This window comes from Symphodus melops (assembly GCF_947650265.1).
Source record: "Symphodus melops genome assembly, chromosome: 13".
Taxonomy (NCBI): domain Eukaryota; kingdom Metazoa; phylum Chordata; class Actinopteri; order Labriformes; family Labridae; genus Symphodus; species Symphodus melops.
Genome location: NC_136703.1, coordinates 5675793 through 5694161, shown reverse-complemented (window position 1 = coordinate 5694161; position 18369 = coordinate 5675793). Strand labels below are relative to the sequence as shown.

General features: G+C 40.5%; 1 protein-coding gene across 2 annotated transcripts in view; it reads right to left on the bottom strand.

Moving 5' to 3' along the window:
- Positions 1-18080, bottom strand: part of sema3bl (sema domain, immunoglobulin domain (Ig), short basic domain, secreted, (semaphorin) 3bl) — a 67969-nt gene extending 49889 nt beyond the window's left edge. For both annotated transcript variants that reach the window (XM_079360370.1, XM_079360371.1), the window contains exon 1: positions 17665-18080. In XM_079360370.1, the coding sequence (XP_079216496.1) occupies positions 17665-17770 (106 nt within the window). In that variant the 5' untranslated portion in view covers positions 17771-18080. The remainder of the gene's footprint in view (positions 1-17664) is intronic.
- Between the last annotated feature and the right edge of the window lie 289 nt (positions 18081-18369).

Genomic DNA, 18369 nt, shown 5'->3' with positions numbered 1-18369 from the left:
TCTCTCTCTCTCTCTCTCTCTGTAATGAGACAAGGAGAGAAATGCGTATGTGTGAGAGGACGTCCTTGGTATGCCCAACTCCCAGTGGAGAAGTTTTTCGGCTTAATCGGCTTTCCGACTACCCCTCTCATCACTTGTCTGTCACCCTCATTATTCCTCTCACTCTTTTCCCCCTTAAGGATCAGCATACACACACACACACACACACACACACACACACAAACACAGTGAGAGAGAAGGCTCAGTCAGTCACCACTCAGCGCAGGTATTGACAGAGTGAAGCACAGGGGCCCAGTGACTCAGTGTCACCTTGTCCATCACTGGGGCCTTGCAGACAAACACACCGTTGATCTGTTTTTAGTCGGAGTTTCAGTTTCTACAACCACAAGCTTTCATGCACACACACGCATACCATCCAGCTCTACATTACACTATACACTACACTACTTCATTAGAGCTGTTCCTAAAATTCATGCAAAACAAGCAGAGTTTTTCTAATTTACGGTGATGCTAAATTAGGCGACAGAGTAACAGGGAGAGAGGCCTGTCAAATGTTGCCATGAAACCTCCTCTACAGACAATGATGAGGAGAGTTTTTGTAATAAAAGTTGATGTTAAACTTTCCAGCTTCTGGCAAGAGAATAATGAGAAGATACACAAGAAGCAAGATATCTGAGAAGTAGAGTAAGGAGTTTGAGGAAGTCAGAGGAAGAAAGATAAAGTTTTGAGAAGGGGAGTGCGGGGGTTGCTTTGTGGCTTTAAACGTCTGGTAAAAGTCAGAAAATAATGAGCAGAATGAGAGACAGGCAGAGTAAACCACAAGACTGACAGAGAGAGCAGTGATGGATGATGGATTTATTGGGATTGATTTCTGCAAGCAGAAAAATATGATGAGAAGTGGAGGAGAGGATGAGCTGTAAAGCTGTTGTACATTAGATGCTAAAGATCGCTGCGCTTTATGCATCGTTTTACACTGTTTTACTTCTCAGTTCTTCAGTATTTGGGTTTATTCTTTAGCTCGTGTTTTACAAGTTAACTCGATTATTTCAGGGGGAAGGTCTCATAGAATCTGTCACTTTCCTGACACAGTTTATCAGTAGAACATGCACACAGCTCAACAATCTGTCAGATGTTGACCGTCCTTCTCCAAAAGTTCAACCTTTTCCACATAGCGCTGAACCCAGAGATGACCTCCTGCTGCAGAGGGAGTGATGAAGAATAAGTTGAGGTGTTACTGATACTGCAGTGTTACGGAGGGATCTAATGTTCACAGCACACCTCTATGTTTGGACATAAAAGATTGCAGGAAAGACTGACAGACGTACGACATTTCAATACAAATACAATGTAAGACTGAACTAGGTCTCAGTTAAACTGTTAGCCTTAATAAAAAAAATGTAAGAGTTGTAAAAGAATTTCAGTCCACATACAGTGTTCCTATAAAGACATGAACTATTCTCTCCAAATTCAGTTTTTTTTTTGTGCTCTCCTAGCACTCCTGATGTCAAGACGGGCTTTTTTATACAAGTGTCAAAGGGACTTTGCAGCCAGCCCCAAGTGGCCATTTGAGGAACTGCAGCATTGGCTTAAATGTTAAAAAATTGAGGATGCTGCCTTTTTGTACCAAATTGCTTGGCAATGTGTTTAAGACATTTCATTCAAAACCACAAATGTTTGCCTTGTGTTTGGATGGAAGACTAATTTTCTGGGGGCCATGAGTGTCTATACAGAGTGTTACTGTGATCCAGTATTTCAGATGGCCTCTTAGTGGTGGAACAATAGGAGTTAATTCCCATCCTGCTATTGTCTTTGAAAGCACAGTGCTTCCCCAGGTTGGTCTAAGGCACAGACATATCCTGTTTGAGGTTAGAACGCTCTCCTGTGAGAGTAAAGAATCTGAAGAATTGCAGAAAGAAAGCCTGTGTTTCTGAACGATAATTAGATACTACACGCACAATAACATCGTCTCATCTGTTTCAGAATTTGTTTGGCAGCCAAAGGTGTGTCTCAGTGCACTCTGACAAGTGCTTTGATAAATATTCTATGCTGATGAATACATTGTCAAAGATCCAGTTTCCTGAACTTTCATCCTTGAAATAGAGCAATTAGCTACGTCAAGCTCCAGCTCTGTTTGCATTGTGTACCTTGTTTCACCCCTTCATGCTGTATACAAAAACTCACAAACACACTCATATTTCTGACGTCTCTACCTTTGTATCTCGTAAATCACACGGAAGTATACACAAATCACCCCAGCGTTTCAACAAAAATGTCGAAGCTAAATAACAACGTTGCACACATGCCCCCTCACACACACACACACTCGTACACGAACAGAGGGGAAAGGTGAGTTAACAGCTTCCATCTGCAGCTTGTTATCACTCCGGCAGCTCATCGCTTCACTGTGAAAACCACACCACTGTCTCACCTCTCACCAACCTCTCTCTCTCTCCTGCTCTCTGTCTATCTTCACGTCTCTTACATCTATCAATTTAACATCGCTCCACTTTTCAACAGGCTCCGTCTCTTCACTCCATCCGTCTTTAACTTCCTCAGTGTTATCTTTCCTCTCTTGAACACACTTCTAATGGTGTCTTTAGTTTCATCTTACATTCCTGTCTATTTGTCTTCCTGTCTCACCCACTTTGCTACTGGATATTTCTCTCTTGTCTCTCTTTCGATCCATTCTTTTTCTTGGATCGAGAATCAGAGCATCTGATCCAAACTGAGAAATGACGCCAGAATGGAAAACCAAAACCTGTAGTTCCTCCAGTGGCCACTCGAGGCTGTCCCCCAAAATGAGTTGATCCCCTATATGTCCAACCTTGCAGCAAAACTACACAACTGTTAAATAAATGGTTTTAGTCTATAACTAATATCTATGCATATGGAAATTGTGCAAGGATGTATTGGTATTAAAACTCAGCCGTTACAAATATATCAAGACCTAACATTAAGCAGAGTTGGGCACGATAAAGGAGTTAATTTTATTCCAAATCACATTTAAAGTGGATGTTATGGCTGCCTTTAGAAGAGGCTCTGTTTTTTTTATCCTTTTTGGCTTATTCACTGAGCTCTTATTTGGTAGACAAAGTGGATACTAAACTCAATTGTCAGCTCAATGAAATAGCAAAATAAATGCAGTGACTGTATAGCTTTAAAATCTCAGGTTGCACCTCTCTTACTCGCCCCTCGAATCTAAATATGGTTACCTCTGGCTACCAAAAAATTGGGATTTAGAAGAATTGATTAAAAGCCCAATCGTGGCTCTTCCCTAAAACTAAAGGCTTCCCTAATTATGCAGACTTTTGTGTAACACCAAATTAATTGTTTAACAGACTCCCAGTGACGGACTGTAAACATGTTTATTTTAGCTGTAAAAATGTGGGTTTATTTTAGTATTAGTATTTTAATATGGGTCTTAACAGGAATTCCAAAGTTTTTGCAGCCAACCTCAACATCAAGTATCTGCCGTTATTTGCACTTCTGCATTTACTTAAATTTTTAACACCAGAGGATGCCGATATTTCAACTCAATGCTTCAAAGAGGGGATTCTCAAACCTTTGGGTGGTGGCACAGTGACTAGTTCCATTAGGTGTACCATCTATGATGTAGGCTGTGTACCTAATAACGTCCTTACAGCATCCATCAGGAAATGTACATCTGTCTCCAATGTGTTTGGTTTCCCAACGGACTGCCAACCAACGCTGCTCTGACAAATGGCAGCCATGCCAAACCAAAGCGACACGCGAATGAGCATCTGGTTTCACTGTACGTGTCAAACCTCAGCTATTGCATGATGCAGTGCGAGCCACTTCAAAGACATGTATAAAATAATCTATTCTGAAGTTTGTTTGCATTGTCAGTGTTCTGCTAAGTAAGAAGGAAGAATGCCTTGGTGTCAGTCAAATCTGAAAGTCAGACATGTGAACTGTGCGGTTTCATTTCCTGCTGCTGTTTAAAGAACATTTGCTTATTTGCATATTTTTGTTTGAACTGAGAGCTTGCACTCGTCTTTCATCACCCATGGTCCGATGCAATGTAATCAAACTTATGATTCAAGATGCAAAGAAAATATCCAGTGTGATGAAACTGAGGGTGGTAGGAACGCATGACTGCACAGCTGCATTTTGTGATAAAAGGCAAATGTACAACAGAAGGGTTGGAAATAGATTTGCAATGACAGGCTTGGAAATGAGGGTGAGGGAGTTCATAGGTGAAAGATTCTGGAAGAGAGAGAGAGAGACGTTCACCTCCATATCTCATACAGACATCTCTAATGTACAAATTGGGCAGAGGTAGGGTGTAAGCTATGTTAAGCTGCACACGCATATACCTATGAATGTATGCAGGCACAGACTATATATGTGACTGTTGGCTCAGTTAGAATAGAGGACACATCTGAAGCATATTAGACCCCCTGTGGAACAAAATGCACACTATTACAGCAAGTCCCTGTTTCAATTCCACCATTTCCCACCTCTTGTGGGGACAAAAGTCACCATCAGTCTCTATTGCTGAATATTGATCTTTGACGTTTTGTTTTCTCAAGCTCTGACACATAAACAAACACACTTACAAGCAAATAAAGACCCATTAGACTCATTACACCCCTGACAGGCTTCCCAGGGTATCATTAGATCAGGGTGTATATTGTTGCAGTGTGCCAAGTATTTCTGGAATCTGCTGCCTGCACAAAAAGTCATCTCACAGCGCTTCTCCTCTTCTCACCACTCCCATTCCTCCTTGTCCTCATCCTCCTCTCGCAGGTCTCATATTCCCTCTCACCCTCTTCATTAAGCCTCCCCACAGAGCTCTTTCGGAGATTTGTGTTACTGCTGAACACAGTACTAGCATTATGGGTCTCTGTCTAACCTTCATATTTTTTTTCTTTAAGAAAAAAATAAAAAAAGATGTCGAATCATCTGAATGAATCGTACAGACATGCATAGTTTCATGCATAAAGGGGGGCAAAGCTTTCACAGTACAAATTACAGAAATGATGGCGTCCAGTACTTCACACGAATAAGTAATTAGGATAATAGCATGTTAAACCAAGACAGAACACACAGTGTGAAATTGAATTCCCCCTCATAGGATTAATAAAATTTATCTTCTTCTTAATATCGACACACTAGCATTAAAGTTGTGAGTAAATTCTGACTTTTTTTCATTCATATTTGAAAATTCCTGGTCTGCCATTCACGTGGTGTTTAGAAGTGCACAGTTATGATCAGGACAGCTGTGTAACATGCACAAAAAGGGATGCTTATATTGTGTATTTGTCTACCACACCTGAAAGCACTAACCTGTTCAGCATCATTTCTATGGCATGGATATGAAAATGCGTAAACATGGACACCGGTGGTCTAATGGTTAGTTTTGTGCACCCCATGTACAGAGGCCGTTTTCCTCAAAGAGCAGCAGAGTGGAGCTGGAGAGAGTGATTTGACTTGTAAAGATTCACGTAAAGTAAGGTGTCTCAAAGGTTCTTATTTATTAATCTCCCAAGAATCTGACAAACATGTTTTCCATAAGTAAAGAAATCTGATTGCTTTCATTTTTGTTGGTGAGAACTGAATGTGTGTAACTGCAGCAGGCTTATATATTTTCACTCTTCAAACAGGCTGGGCACTTTTCTACTTTCTCACTGCCTCTTTCGTGCTCTCTCTATCGCTCTCTCTCGCTTTCTCTCGCTCTCTCGTGTTTTCTCTCTCTCAGTGGTACAGGAGATGAAGGATCGCACAGCTGCAGCCTCTCAAGGAGCCCAGTGAAGTCGACACATGCAAAGTTCAGACTCCTCTATAAACGTTATTAGGATTTGATTATTTTTGATTCTCATACTGGGGAATCTGCAGTGCATCTGTCATGTTCGTGGAAAATATGTTGCAGTTGTTTTTTCTTTTCTTTTTTCTCTCTCATCTTACTCGGGTTTCAATGACCATGAAGATATTTGAGAATGGATTACTTTGATTAAAGCTTTTTTTCGTCATGGTTTGCGTGTTAGCTGCACACAGGCCCGGTTTATAGAGCAGCAATGTGAGATATTTTTTTCATATTTCTAAAGCACTGACTTTATTTTTGATTTTTGATTCAGCCATTAAAAAATATTAGTTTACTGTTATTAGACAGATGTTTGTCTATTTTTAAACTCAGGGAGTCGTGCTAGCAGAGATAACAGGCCTGATGAGTCATGACTGAGTTATCCTTGAATTTAACTGCCAACCTGTTACTGTTCCTCATTGGAGATGTCATTTATATGGCCTGTCCACATTTTTAACACACTTGATCGTGTGATAAAACCATGAGATAAGCTCCAAAGATACACAGACTCACATTGACACACGCACATACACTCACATACACATTTTACACGCATTCTCTCTCAGCTGTCTCAGGATGCCTGTCAAAGTTCCTGTTACCCGATCTGTCCTGCCGGGCCAATCAAAACACAGCACATAGTATGACCTCATCACCCTTGATTCTCATCAGCCCTCGCTCTCCTCTGCCTCCCCTTCCTCCCTCATTTCATCATCTCTCCCAGCACTCTCTCTAAGTCCCCTCTCCCTCATGGCTGGTTGCTCTTCCGATCCGTCTTTTTCTTTTGTCCACTTTCATCCCTCCTTTTTTGATGTCTTCTAACTCCGTTACTCATCTTTACCACGCATATCTTTTGTTCATTTTTTTTAATCTCTGAACACATACTCTCCTTCCTCAGTTCTTTCACTCTTCTGTGCTTCTTACCTTTCTTGATCGCCCCCTTCCTCCCTTTGACTCAAAAATCTGTCATCCTCCCTCCTTCGTTGTCCTCAGACTCAGTTTCATACTACGACATATCATATCATCTTAGTGTGAACACCTCTGTTATTTCTTTCCATCACCTTATCCTTTGACTTAGTTCTTTTTTTTGGGGGGGGGGTTTCTCATCCCTCACTCTCTCTATCACTCCAGCACTTCCTCACTCCCTTCACTCCCTCGACTCCTTCATCCAGCAGCCAACTCACTATAAAGCTCTCTGTTGGCCTTTCTGTGTTTCAGCACACACAGTTCTGCCAACTCTGCTGGCCTATCACACAATTTGCTAATTGAATGACAAAACATATAGACACATGCAATTCTGTATTGTACATTTCAATTCATCTTTTTTACTAAAGCTACATAGGAATTTGCTTGTATAATTCTTTTTATAGCATTGTTGCTTTGTTATTTAGCGAAACATGCTGTTGAACAACTTGCAATATGAACGATAAGAGTGCTGTTTTTGCATGGGCAGTGCCCATTTTCTCTCCAAACACTGTGCAGGTTAGCGTTTTTGGTGCTTGACATTTTTAGCAAACAAACTCTCAGCTGTTTTTTGTCACAGTGTTCTCAGATGAACGTTGTCGTTGTTGTTATTGTAACATTTGAAACAATAATTTGCTTGTCAACGTCATTTCTCTCGCCAACGAATCAATATATAAAAGGGGCGGGGTTTCTGACGTCACATTTGTCATCAACAGCAGTGAGAATATCTGACTCGTTTAACTTTTCAGGTTTTAAGCTGCTGCTTACCCCAGGACAGGATTCCTTTACATGTTTCAGTTTTCTTGGTGCTGTAAAATGAAAGTCATGACCTCTGTTTGTGGATTCAGGCCCTAAAAGTTGTTTCTGTGGTATACACAAATTGCTTTTTAAAGATTCAAATATACATACGTATGTATGTGTGTATATATACGTGTGTGTGTGTGTTTTAGTGTATGTGAATGTAAAGCAATTTAACCTTTTTAAATTTGAACAGTGACTTTTTGTTTCACACTGGACTTGCCCTTCTTCTCAAGGATGCTGGTAACATCACCAGCAACCACACTTCTCAGTGTGCTGTATTGGTTTAATTGTATGCACACGTTGTAGCTACTTTCACACATGAACTCCTGACAATTTCTCGACAACTGCAGTATGATCAGGTCCTGTAATTTCCAACACACTCTCAAAAATCTAAATTGCACATTTTGTTGAGGGACGGAGTGTGCAGGAGAAGGAGGAGTGACTATAAAGCTGACCACTTCTGAGTCAATATCCTTATACAATCTACAAAGACATGACAGTTACACAGGCTGTGACAAGCTGTGTAATGAAACATGTAAAGCACTGATACGCCGGTCTGCAGCAAGTATATTTATGTTCATTCTTGCAACACAAACTAGGTTTTACCAGTTAATATACAAACACAAATGTGCACCAAAGCAGACGCCCATACACAAGGCCGGTCCTCTGAGATGAGTTCATGTTTGTCAGTTGCTGTCTAATAGATACATCAGTCCACAGTAGGCCCTTGTACTCAGCTCTTCTTGTCAGAAGCTCCAGTGGAATTAAATGATTGCTGCCAGAGAGAGGGGGTGTTTGTTTCAAAGGCGAGGGGGTGCCGCACCTCAGTGTGTGTTACATGTAATGCCTCCAATTCTGCATTAAAGAGGGTTCCCATCACCTCTGACCTTTTTTTCTATCACTTTGCATTGGCTCTGAGCCACTGTGCCAAATGGCAGGACACTGAATCGACGTGAAAAGACAAGAATCCTCTTTTGTCTTTGTATAGGTTGGCGTGTGTGTGTGTTTGTGTGTGTGTGTGTGTGTGTGTGTGTGTGTGTGTGTGTGTGTAAAATCATCACAGTAAGTTTGTTCTGTTCTTTCTGCTTTCTTTGCACGCCTGCTGCTCACTGCAGGACGATCCAGCTGCACCGCGTGTAATGTCTAATAATTCTTAAATGTCTCCATTAAAAAAAATACACAAGCAGAGTTGAGGATGTTTATCTATTTCACAGGGAGAGGGTAGCGGCGGGTTGTTTCTTTCTCAGGTTGGAACAATATCACTTGCTATAAAACACTGGCAAGACATCTGTCATATCAACACCACAACCCAGCATGCGCTTGGCCAACTGTGGCGTACAGGAGGAGGCCAAGTTCAACATTAATCCAAGTGAGCTCAAAGTTTTCACAAGGTGTTATTGAGACTGTGATTTGTTGAAAGTATTAAAGGCTTTGGGTTGACATGTACAGCAGACAGACGTGTAACTTAGATCGAGATTCATTTTAAAACTACTTTTGTTCCTGTTTCACATTTGGTGCTTGAACATTACATCATCCAAAGGTCTGTCTGCAAATGAAAGTTACTGAAGCACACGGATTTTCAACAAAAGCAATTTATGAACACTGCCCTTGGAAAAATGTGCTACAAGGACGGTGTCTGTTTGGATCCGTGAAACTCTTTTGAAGCTATCCAAAGTTAACTTTGCAAATTACAGTTTGCATGTTGCAAATATGATCAAATAGACAACAGTATCTTTAAATTGAATCGGTTTTCATTTGTAGTGTCATCGCAACGACAATCCTCTGACCTTGAAGGTTTTTTCTGACAGAATTCACTCAACGGTGTTTAATGTCATCGTTCAGTGGCCATGAGTAATTTTCACATAAAGCAAATAACTTTACTCAACTTCTGCAGGGTAGTTTTCAGCCTGTTGGTTTTCACCCTGATGTTCAATGGGGAAACATTTGGGAATCCAGAAGATTTCTGTTGACTTTTCTGCAGATATGTATGGTTACCTTGTGCTTTGAAAACTACATGATTCATGATATGATTTATTCAAAATGATAATGACATTCAGCCCTCCCAGAATGAGTCAGTCATCTGACGTTCTCCGTGTCCTTGTGGAGGTTTTTCTGTAAACTCTCGTTTGTTTCCTGCGTTTGAACTCTCATGTTTGACCTCGTTTCATTTGGATTTTGAAATAAGTAAGCTTTTTGGTTTGCATTTTTTTTTTTCAGACAAATCATTTTGTTTCTCTGCATGGGTCCTCAACCTTTTGTTATGCTGTAAAATTCTGACTCATGTTTGTGGTGACTAATTTTGCAAACAAAAAACAGCATCTGGATCATTTTAAATATTATCTTATTACACCAAATCCCGAGCTCGAAAACAAAAAATACCATTAAAATACCAGTAAAAAAAACCCCACCATTTCAGATCAATACCAAAGAAGAGGAAGGATTTGACCTCTGTTGCACTACAGGGAGGGGCGTAAATTCAGGCTTCAGGGTGTGGAAGAGTGTAAAAAGTTTAGATAAATAGTTTTCAGGACTTGAACCCCCCTTGGTAAAGATCCACTGCTGAGATTTGTAGCGGTCATGTTAAAACAACGGCCATCGTTGTCGACTCTGGGGTTGCTTTTGGCTGGCGTCTTGGCGCAGACAATAACACCCTATATGCGCACACCTTTTTTTTTTTTTTTTACTTGGCCATGTTGGTCAGAAGAAAGATTCAGATTTAACAAAGGACAGAGATACAGGATACTACGAGGGGAAGGAAACACTCTTTACACTCCCATAACTCCTGTGAGTTGAGTGCTCAGTAATCTACATGACAGATGGTCAAAGCCACATTGTTTGGACCTGAACCTTCAACCTTTGCTTCTCAAAGAGGCCAGTGTCTTCCAGCCCTCAGGTTAGCCTCTCTGGTCCTTTCATCCACCTATCTGTCCTTCTTCCATCTCTCTCATCTCTCTTCGCTTCTTCAGCCTCTCGTCTTTTTCTTTCCTTTTCATCATCTTAGGCCCCTCTCTTTCTTTTCTCTCATCCATTTATCCCCTTCCCTAACAGTAGCATGGCCTCTTTTTATCTTCTTAACTGCTGGAATTTCCACATTTATCTAATTCTCGCTTCTCTTTTTCTGTTTCTTTTGTATTCACTCGTTCGTGGATCCATCGTTTGTTTTTCTCTCCTACTTCACTGATCTTTTATTCATTACCTCCCTCTCTTACCCAATGTCCCTTTCTCACTCCGTTCTTTAAAATTCATTGACGTTCCTTCGCTTTCATGGTCAATCCCTTCTTCCATTCATCGTTCAGCCCGCTGATTCATGCCAGCACTCGGGGCACATGTTTAAGTTCACAGTTCAGTCCTGGTTCAGGCAGTTGGGTCTTGAAGACTGTGACCTTAGAGGGAAAGCAATGCAGGGTTTATCTTGACATGCTTTGCAGAAAGGCTTAGCTGCCTGAATGGAGAAGAGGTTTATCTGTCTATCTTAGTTCTTTAAGGTAAACATGATGGGGTTTTAGATTCATCTTTGAGGGAGGGCGAGCTGTTAAGAGTCAGTCAAGCCAAACAACATCTACTCTGTACAAAGGACTATTTTCAGAAATCTGCTAAATCCGAGAGATGTACTTGGACTAGTAAAACCTTTATTAGATACTTGAGCCATCCAAAGGCTATAAAACATGCTTGGGAATAAAATAAAGGGGTAGATATTAAGAACATCCATGGAGATATCAGCAACATGGGCCCTTTAGCAACCTGTCTGGAATAAACCAATTTAGATCTTCACTGATAATGGAGGAAAATATTGTTCCAGATGGATAATGCAGGAGGGCTCCAAATTTGAGACCTGGTGAAACTCATTTTGACCACAGATTGGTGAACTGGCAAAGCAGCTGAGTAACATAGACTGAGCAAACTAAGTAAATAGAATACTGAAGTACTTGTTGGGAATTGTTTTTAGCCATGGATAAAGACACATTTAGACTTTTGCCAACCTTACCGCTGACCTGCAACAAACAAAGAGTTGAAGTCAAAGTAAAAGAGGAATAAGTACCAAAGAGTACGACACCTGCTCTTTTAGTAAAATGTCTTGACATAACACTGTTGTGAGATTGCAGCATTGTCTAAATATTAATGAATGAACGGATGAACTGCAAATACAAAAAAGGTATTATCACATCTATTGATCTTCTAACCTTGTATATGATAAACCACCAGTTTAGTTTTCTCCATTGTGGCTCATTTTCACCATTGACAGGTGTCTGATAATGTCGCCCAATGCAGGAGCTCTGTTTCTACCGTTACCTTTTAAATATATATTTTAAACTAACATCTGGATATGTTCATTGATTCCTGGATCACCTTATGAGTCAGACAAATGGGAAAAGAAACTTCTATTTAGTTTTTTTAAGATAACGCTTTTCTTTAATGAAAAGTTCTTTCATATATAAATCATGCAAAAGAGTAAAGTCTCCTCCATGTTCCCCACGACATCGATATATAAAGTGTGGAATGCCCTTAATGATGCTTGCTTTTACTTTTTCTATTGATGGAGATGAAACATTTTACTCGCCAGCTTGTTTCAGGCTTATTTCATCTGCTATGATAAAGAAATTAGCCTGATTCGCTTGTCACCTAATTTGCTTAAAAGGGGAAGAAGAAGGGGGAACATCTTTATTATGTAAATTTACTCTACATTGTCCCTTTTTTTTTTCTTTCACTCAATCTGCCTTTTTTTTTCTTTTCCTTGAATATGCCAGACTCTTTTCCCTTCTCTTCACAGCTTCCTCTTCATCTGTGCTCTCTCTGATCTGGCCCTGTGTCAGACAATGTGTGAGAGACAGAGAGCAGGAAAAAGGATTGACACAGTCAGTTTCCTCTCCAACTATCTTTGATCCCCCCCCGTCTGAATGTTGTCTGTGATCTAGCCAAGCTGCCTTCTGAGCGCTGTCACAAGAGACATGCTGTTGACACGACACACCAGTGACACCTCGAGACAAACAGATGTCTACATCAGATGCAGTTGATCTCTCTCTCTCTCTCTCTCTCTCTCTCTCTCTCTCTCTCTCTCTGTTCAGAGGCATACAGTACAACCCAGCCAGACAGTTAGCTTCAAACACATAAACCAGAGAACCTTGAACAATATAACCTCCACTCACTCACCTACACACACACACACACACACACACACACACACACACACACACACACACACACACACACACACACACACACACACACACACACACACACGTACGTTCTTCACCCCTCACATCATGCAGGCAGTGTCAGAAACATGTAATGTGTTTCCTCTGTCAGCAAGTCCACATACCAGAACAAAAACCTCTCTACTGTTTCTTCATAGACTCCAAAACTAATACAGGGGTTTTAATGGACCGGACAAAGCAACATTTATCCCTCTGTTATTTTTTGGTATGGTTTTATTTGATGGGAAATAGAGTTAAAAAAAGAAAAAGAAGAAAGAAATCATTTGGATTTCCGACAGTCAGATTAAAGCTTCTATGAGGAACTTTCAGATTGTGTTGATTTAGGACCCTTGTGTACAAAGTGGTTCCTCTTTTTTTGATATTATCCTCAATATTTATAAATCATAATTTTAACAAAAAATCCCAAGCTGCTTTTTTTTTTTTTTTTTTATTACAACAGTTAACAAATATCATCCATGAAGAATTTTTGGTGGGAATTTCTTTTTTTGAAGGCTTTTTGTTTAGTTGTTTTTCTTTTCTTTTTTTTCTTTTGCAATGTGCAGTTATTAACCTTTTCTGACAACTACCCACGCTGTCAAACATATGACTGAGCTTCGCCTTCCAAAATGTCAAATAAAGGTTGCCATGGCAATGTGCCAATTATCACTTTATCTGCCTCCTACCCTGTGGCAGCAGTTCCAAGAATTAATATGAACTGTATAGAATAAATCAATCTTTGCTAATGGTCTCCTTTACGTCTGGAGCTCATAAAGAGACATCACTATTCCAGGCTGTTTCAGAAGCGGCTAAAAACAACTCACAGGAGCTTTAACTCAAAGTATGGTGCTAAAGAGCTCAGCCTTGTGAATCCCTTCCTCTTACGCTTGAGGTCAATCACAGTTGTACTTTTAAAGGCTTGTGTAATGAATGTCTTTATGGATGATGTTACAGTTTATATCAATAGAGGATTAGAACCTTCACCAGCACCGGCTGCATGCCCTTTCTTCTTTTCCCTTTTTGAACTATTGTTCATAAACTCTTAACTTTAAATATTGGCAGGCTTAGAACTCCCTTGACAAGAACTTACACAAACTCTTCAAATTCAAACAAGTCACGTCAACCATTACTAAAACACTAAACGCTCTAAAACTCTTATTCTTCATAGCATGTTTCAGAGCTGGAGTTTATACACAGCCCAGTTAAACAACATGTGTCTGAAAAGTCAGTTGGCAAGCTGACCAAACTTAAAAGTTTCACTCCTTGGTTTCCTCCTTCGTTCTTTTGTTGGGTTTTGATCAGCCCAGAGGCCTGGGAGCACTTAAACCGAACTCTGGAAAAGAAGTAGAGAGGCAGAGTGGGATAAACAAACTAATACATGGAGCAGGGAGGGAGCGATGAATTGATGGATCCACACTGGAAAGACACATGAAATAGAATGAAGAAAGAAAGGAAGAGAACTGACAGATGAAAAGATGAGAGATGCCCTACATTCCAGCAGCTGGGGAGTCTTCAACAGACTCTCGGTGAAAGATTACCCCGTTTCCCCTCAGAACAACTAACACCCGTCTACATGTATGCATGTGGGCAATGCCAACTGAGAAAACAAACTCATTAATTCACAGGCTGTATGTGAAAACAAACAGAAGCCTTTACACTGACAACGAATGCAATCTGATCAAAATAGGACGCTGATTGGTGTTTTCAAGTGCCCCCCTGCCTTTGGTGAGACAAAGAGAATATTGTTTAAGACAGTGTGTGCGAAGTAAATGTGAGTTGCACACAAATATACACGCAGGGAATTCAAATGAATAAAGGAGGCAGGCAGATTGAAGGCAGAGAAAGACAAATGAAAGACATGCAGGGCTGAGGGATAAAGGCAGAGAGATGCATTATGGGAGGTGGGTATAGGGCTGGGAGTCCAGCCAAGCACACATGGCATACCCAAAGCTTCAATGTCACCTCATGCGACATGATTGTTCTCATTTATGTTGTTGAGAGTTAGAAGTATCAATGAGGTTGTTTAAAAAAAATCATGAACTCAGAGTTTCACCAAACATCAGCGATGTATTCCCTCCAAAAGCACCCGGAACTTTTAAGTCCCAGGCGCCTCTTTTGAAGGAACTTAAAATGTGTTTTCGCAGAGATCACACATAAGGCTGGGACAAATGTGTGCTGACATTTGAGAAACCACGGCTGTTTTTTAAATTAAATAAGAGCTGTCATAGTTACATAACTTTAACTTCAACTGAGAATACATCAATATACAAATAATTTCTTCTTTTATCTCAGAACCTGTCATCTGTTTCATACTGGAGCTTACTGATGTATAATTGTGAAAACATAGAGTCTCTAAAACTTTATTTAGTCCCTTTGCCCTTTTAACATGTTTAAAATTCCCAAAGCCCTGATTCTCTGGGGAAAGTTCCTGCAGAAGAAATTTAGCTAATGTTAAAAAAATAAAAGAAATGAATAAAAATAACTTTTTTATTTGCAGCACAAAACAGTCAAGCTTTATAAATATAAACTCAACCTTATATGGTGGGAAGGCTACAGACTACAAAACACTTGAATCACTAAACTTGTTTATTTAAACATGAAGGATCTGCTTCACATTGTAAATGTAAAGCTGTTTAAATGCTGTTTGGAGGAGGGAGGGATGCACAGGCAGACAGAAAAATGTGAGGGAAAAAAATCATCTACATTAAGCCTGGATGCAATTTTACCTAAAGAAAACAATGTCGACTGAGAGGTCTGAAATGAACAGGAGGAAGAGGAGAATTTCAGAGGTAAAAAGCCTTCTTCCTGCTCGGACTTCTGCGCACTAATTGATTGAAATGAGATAATGACAGCTTTCCTGTCACCAAATTACCTCCACATCCTCCGGGGATTACAAACACCCTCTGGGCTTATCCGGGTTATAATGAAAGAGGGGCTGATAGCAGAGGAGACGCACTAACAGAAGACCTCAGGGTGTGAGAAAATTAGACTAAAGGGTGAGAGATTGAGCCTTGGAGATGTTTGGAATGATTTACTGTCAAAAGTTAAAAACTCGTTTTAAAAAAGGATTTAAGTGAACAGGTTAAACTGTGGGGTCAATTTTGAGGTCATCGAGGCAGGAAGCAAGAAACTATAGTTGGTCACTAATGAGAATTTTGAAGGCGTTTCTTCCCACACTCCTTAAAGTGCTCAAAAAATGGAACCAGTGTTGTTTTTAATGGTATGTAAAGAAGCTTTAGTAATATTTTGATAAAGGGGTATCAAGATCTACACGTGTAACAACCACAATGTTGGGCCGTGCGTTCAATCTCCATGTATGCTTATGGCAAGACTTTGTTCAAAATCAAGGCAACTCTCCACTCTGCAGCTACACCTTGGTTGTGTAGCTGGATTCTATTTTTATCATGCTAGAAATATCATTTAGTCAACTTTATCTGATGGTGAGGTTTCTACATCCAAAGAGAGACAGCTTGAACCCTGCAGGGATCCAATACTCCAGAAATGTTTCTGACATAGTGCAGTGTGTGAGCAACCTTTCTCCTTGTTTTCAGAGACAAATTAAAAACTTTGCCCAGTTGGTGTGACTAGAAGAAAAGTCTTTACAAGGTTATAAATATTGTATCCAACTACCAAGTTGGCTAAAGCTACCGAAATGATGAAAAACTACTTAGTAAGAATTTTTTTATTTACACAATTTCTCACTCCAACATCTTTGCAATTGTTGTCAGTCTCTCTCTCTCTCTCTCTCTCTCTCTCTCTCTCTCTCTCTCTCTCTCTCTCTCTCTCTCTCTCTCTCTCTCTCTCTCTCTCTCTCTCTCTCTCTCTCTCTCTCCCCACACTATATTATTTCCAGTCGACAGGAAGACCAGTACACTCAGCTCAGCTGGGTCTTTTTCTCCTGAAAACACTGGGGCTGAACTGGAGGAAATCCTGTGTGATATCTATCACAGATGATGATTGCAGACTCACTCTGGTCTGAGTAAAATGAAACAATGAGAACGGTCTGGCAACAGCACAGTCAAAAGCAATGAAACACAAGCACACACACAAATGCACTCTGTGTCGTTTTCTGCCTTATTATCATTAAACCTGAGTGAGTCATGGCTAACAACATGGTTTAGATCAGAGAAAGGATAGAGAAATATGTGAATGAGTCAAAAAGATACTGTTTCTGGTAATATTCATTAGACCTGGTTGTAACATTCAGCATGTAAAATATTCCAGCTGAGTGGATTCTGAAACCACTATCATAACTCCATTCAAACCTCAACTGAACCTGTGGAACAATACTTCAAGAAATGCAATGAACACACAGTATAATAGTGTACTTTATAATAAACTGTTCTGTTTCTAAAGTTTTTTTCGGCCCAATGTCTATTCTGGAGTAATATCCTTCCCAGGTATTTCATTGCTTTTGCCGTTTCTACTAAACGTTTATAATGAGACGATCACACCCCGGTGTATCCTACCGCAGAACGAGTAAATTCAGCCAAAATCTCCTCCGGCTGGATCCCCCGCCTGCGCTGCACAGCGTTTTCAATTTGGAGACCAGCACATTAACATGTGTGTGACTCCTAAAACACATAAACCTCCAGAACAGTAGCCAAAACATGCACCCAGATTTCACGCTTCCAGCTCAGACCACCGGGAAAAGAATATGTGGTGTGAAATAAATGCACATTTTAAAGTAAATAAGCCTTCAAGCTTCGTGAACAGCAGGGCGTTAAGTTGAAATGTTCACAGGAAAAAAAGCTGTTGGAGAGAGAAAGAGATATTCTCCTAAGGATGGTTAAGATCAGCAATTAATGCCACCTGTGCGCGCGCTCACAGAAAAGGGATTGATAAAGTGCTTAGACGTGAATGTGGTTAAATAGAATAAAGAACACTTACCTTTGTGTGACAGTCTCAGTCGCGGTACATTTAACTTGGTCGCTGAGAGGGTCGCGACAAGTAGCACAACCAGAATCATGTTGGAGAAAGCTGAAAATGCCTTCATCCTGCCTTTGAGATGTCCTCCGACTTTCGCAGATTAATTCAATGTGGTTGTCCAGTAATCACACAGAATATTCCAGAGGTAAACTGATGAAAACAATCTTTTCACGACAGCATTGGAGTTTTTTTAGGTAGCTCTCCTGGCGCGTAACAAGCACTGGCCGAGCAGCTGCAGTGTCCTCTCCGCGAGCTGATCAACTGATTCACTGACTCTGCACGGCTCTTGAGGTTGACGCTCCTCCAGTTCACATCCAGCAGCTGCTCAACACAAGTCTGTTCCAGTAAGCAAGAGAAAGAGCGTGCGTGCGTGTGTGTGTGTGAGAGAGAGAGCGCACTTAGAGTGGGGAGAGAGCGCGCGATTGCAGTTGCGCTCCAAGAGAACTGCCCCTCCTTTACGCACGACATGCTCTCTCCGAACAAGGCGCACTTGGAGGCACGCTTTTACAGATGATTCATAACACAATTTCAACATCAAATAAGTGCTTTCAGGACAAGCAGTGTAGCTCCGAAAAAGTTTTGTAGAGACTATATGGCGCCCCAGTCAACTTAATTGACCTGCTGCAATGTGTTTCAATAAGCAGTTATACATTAGTTTATAGTATA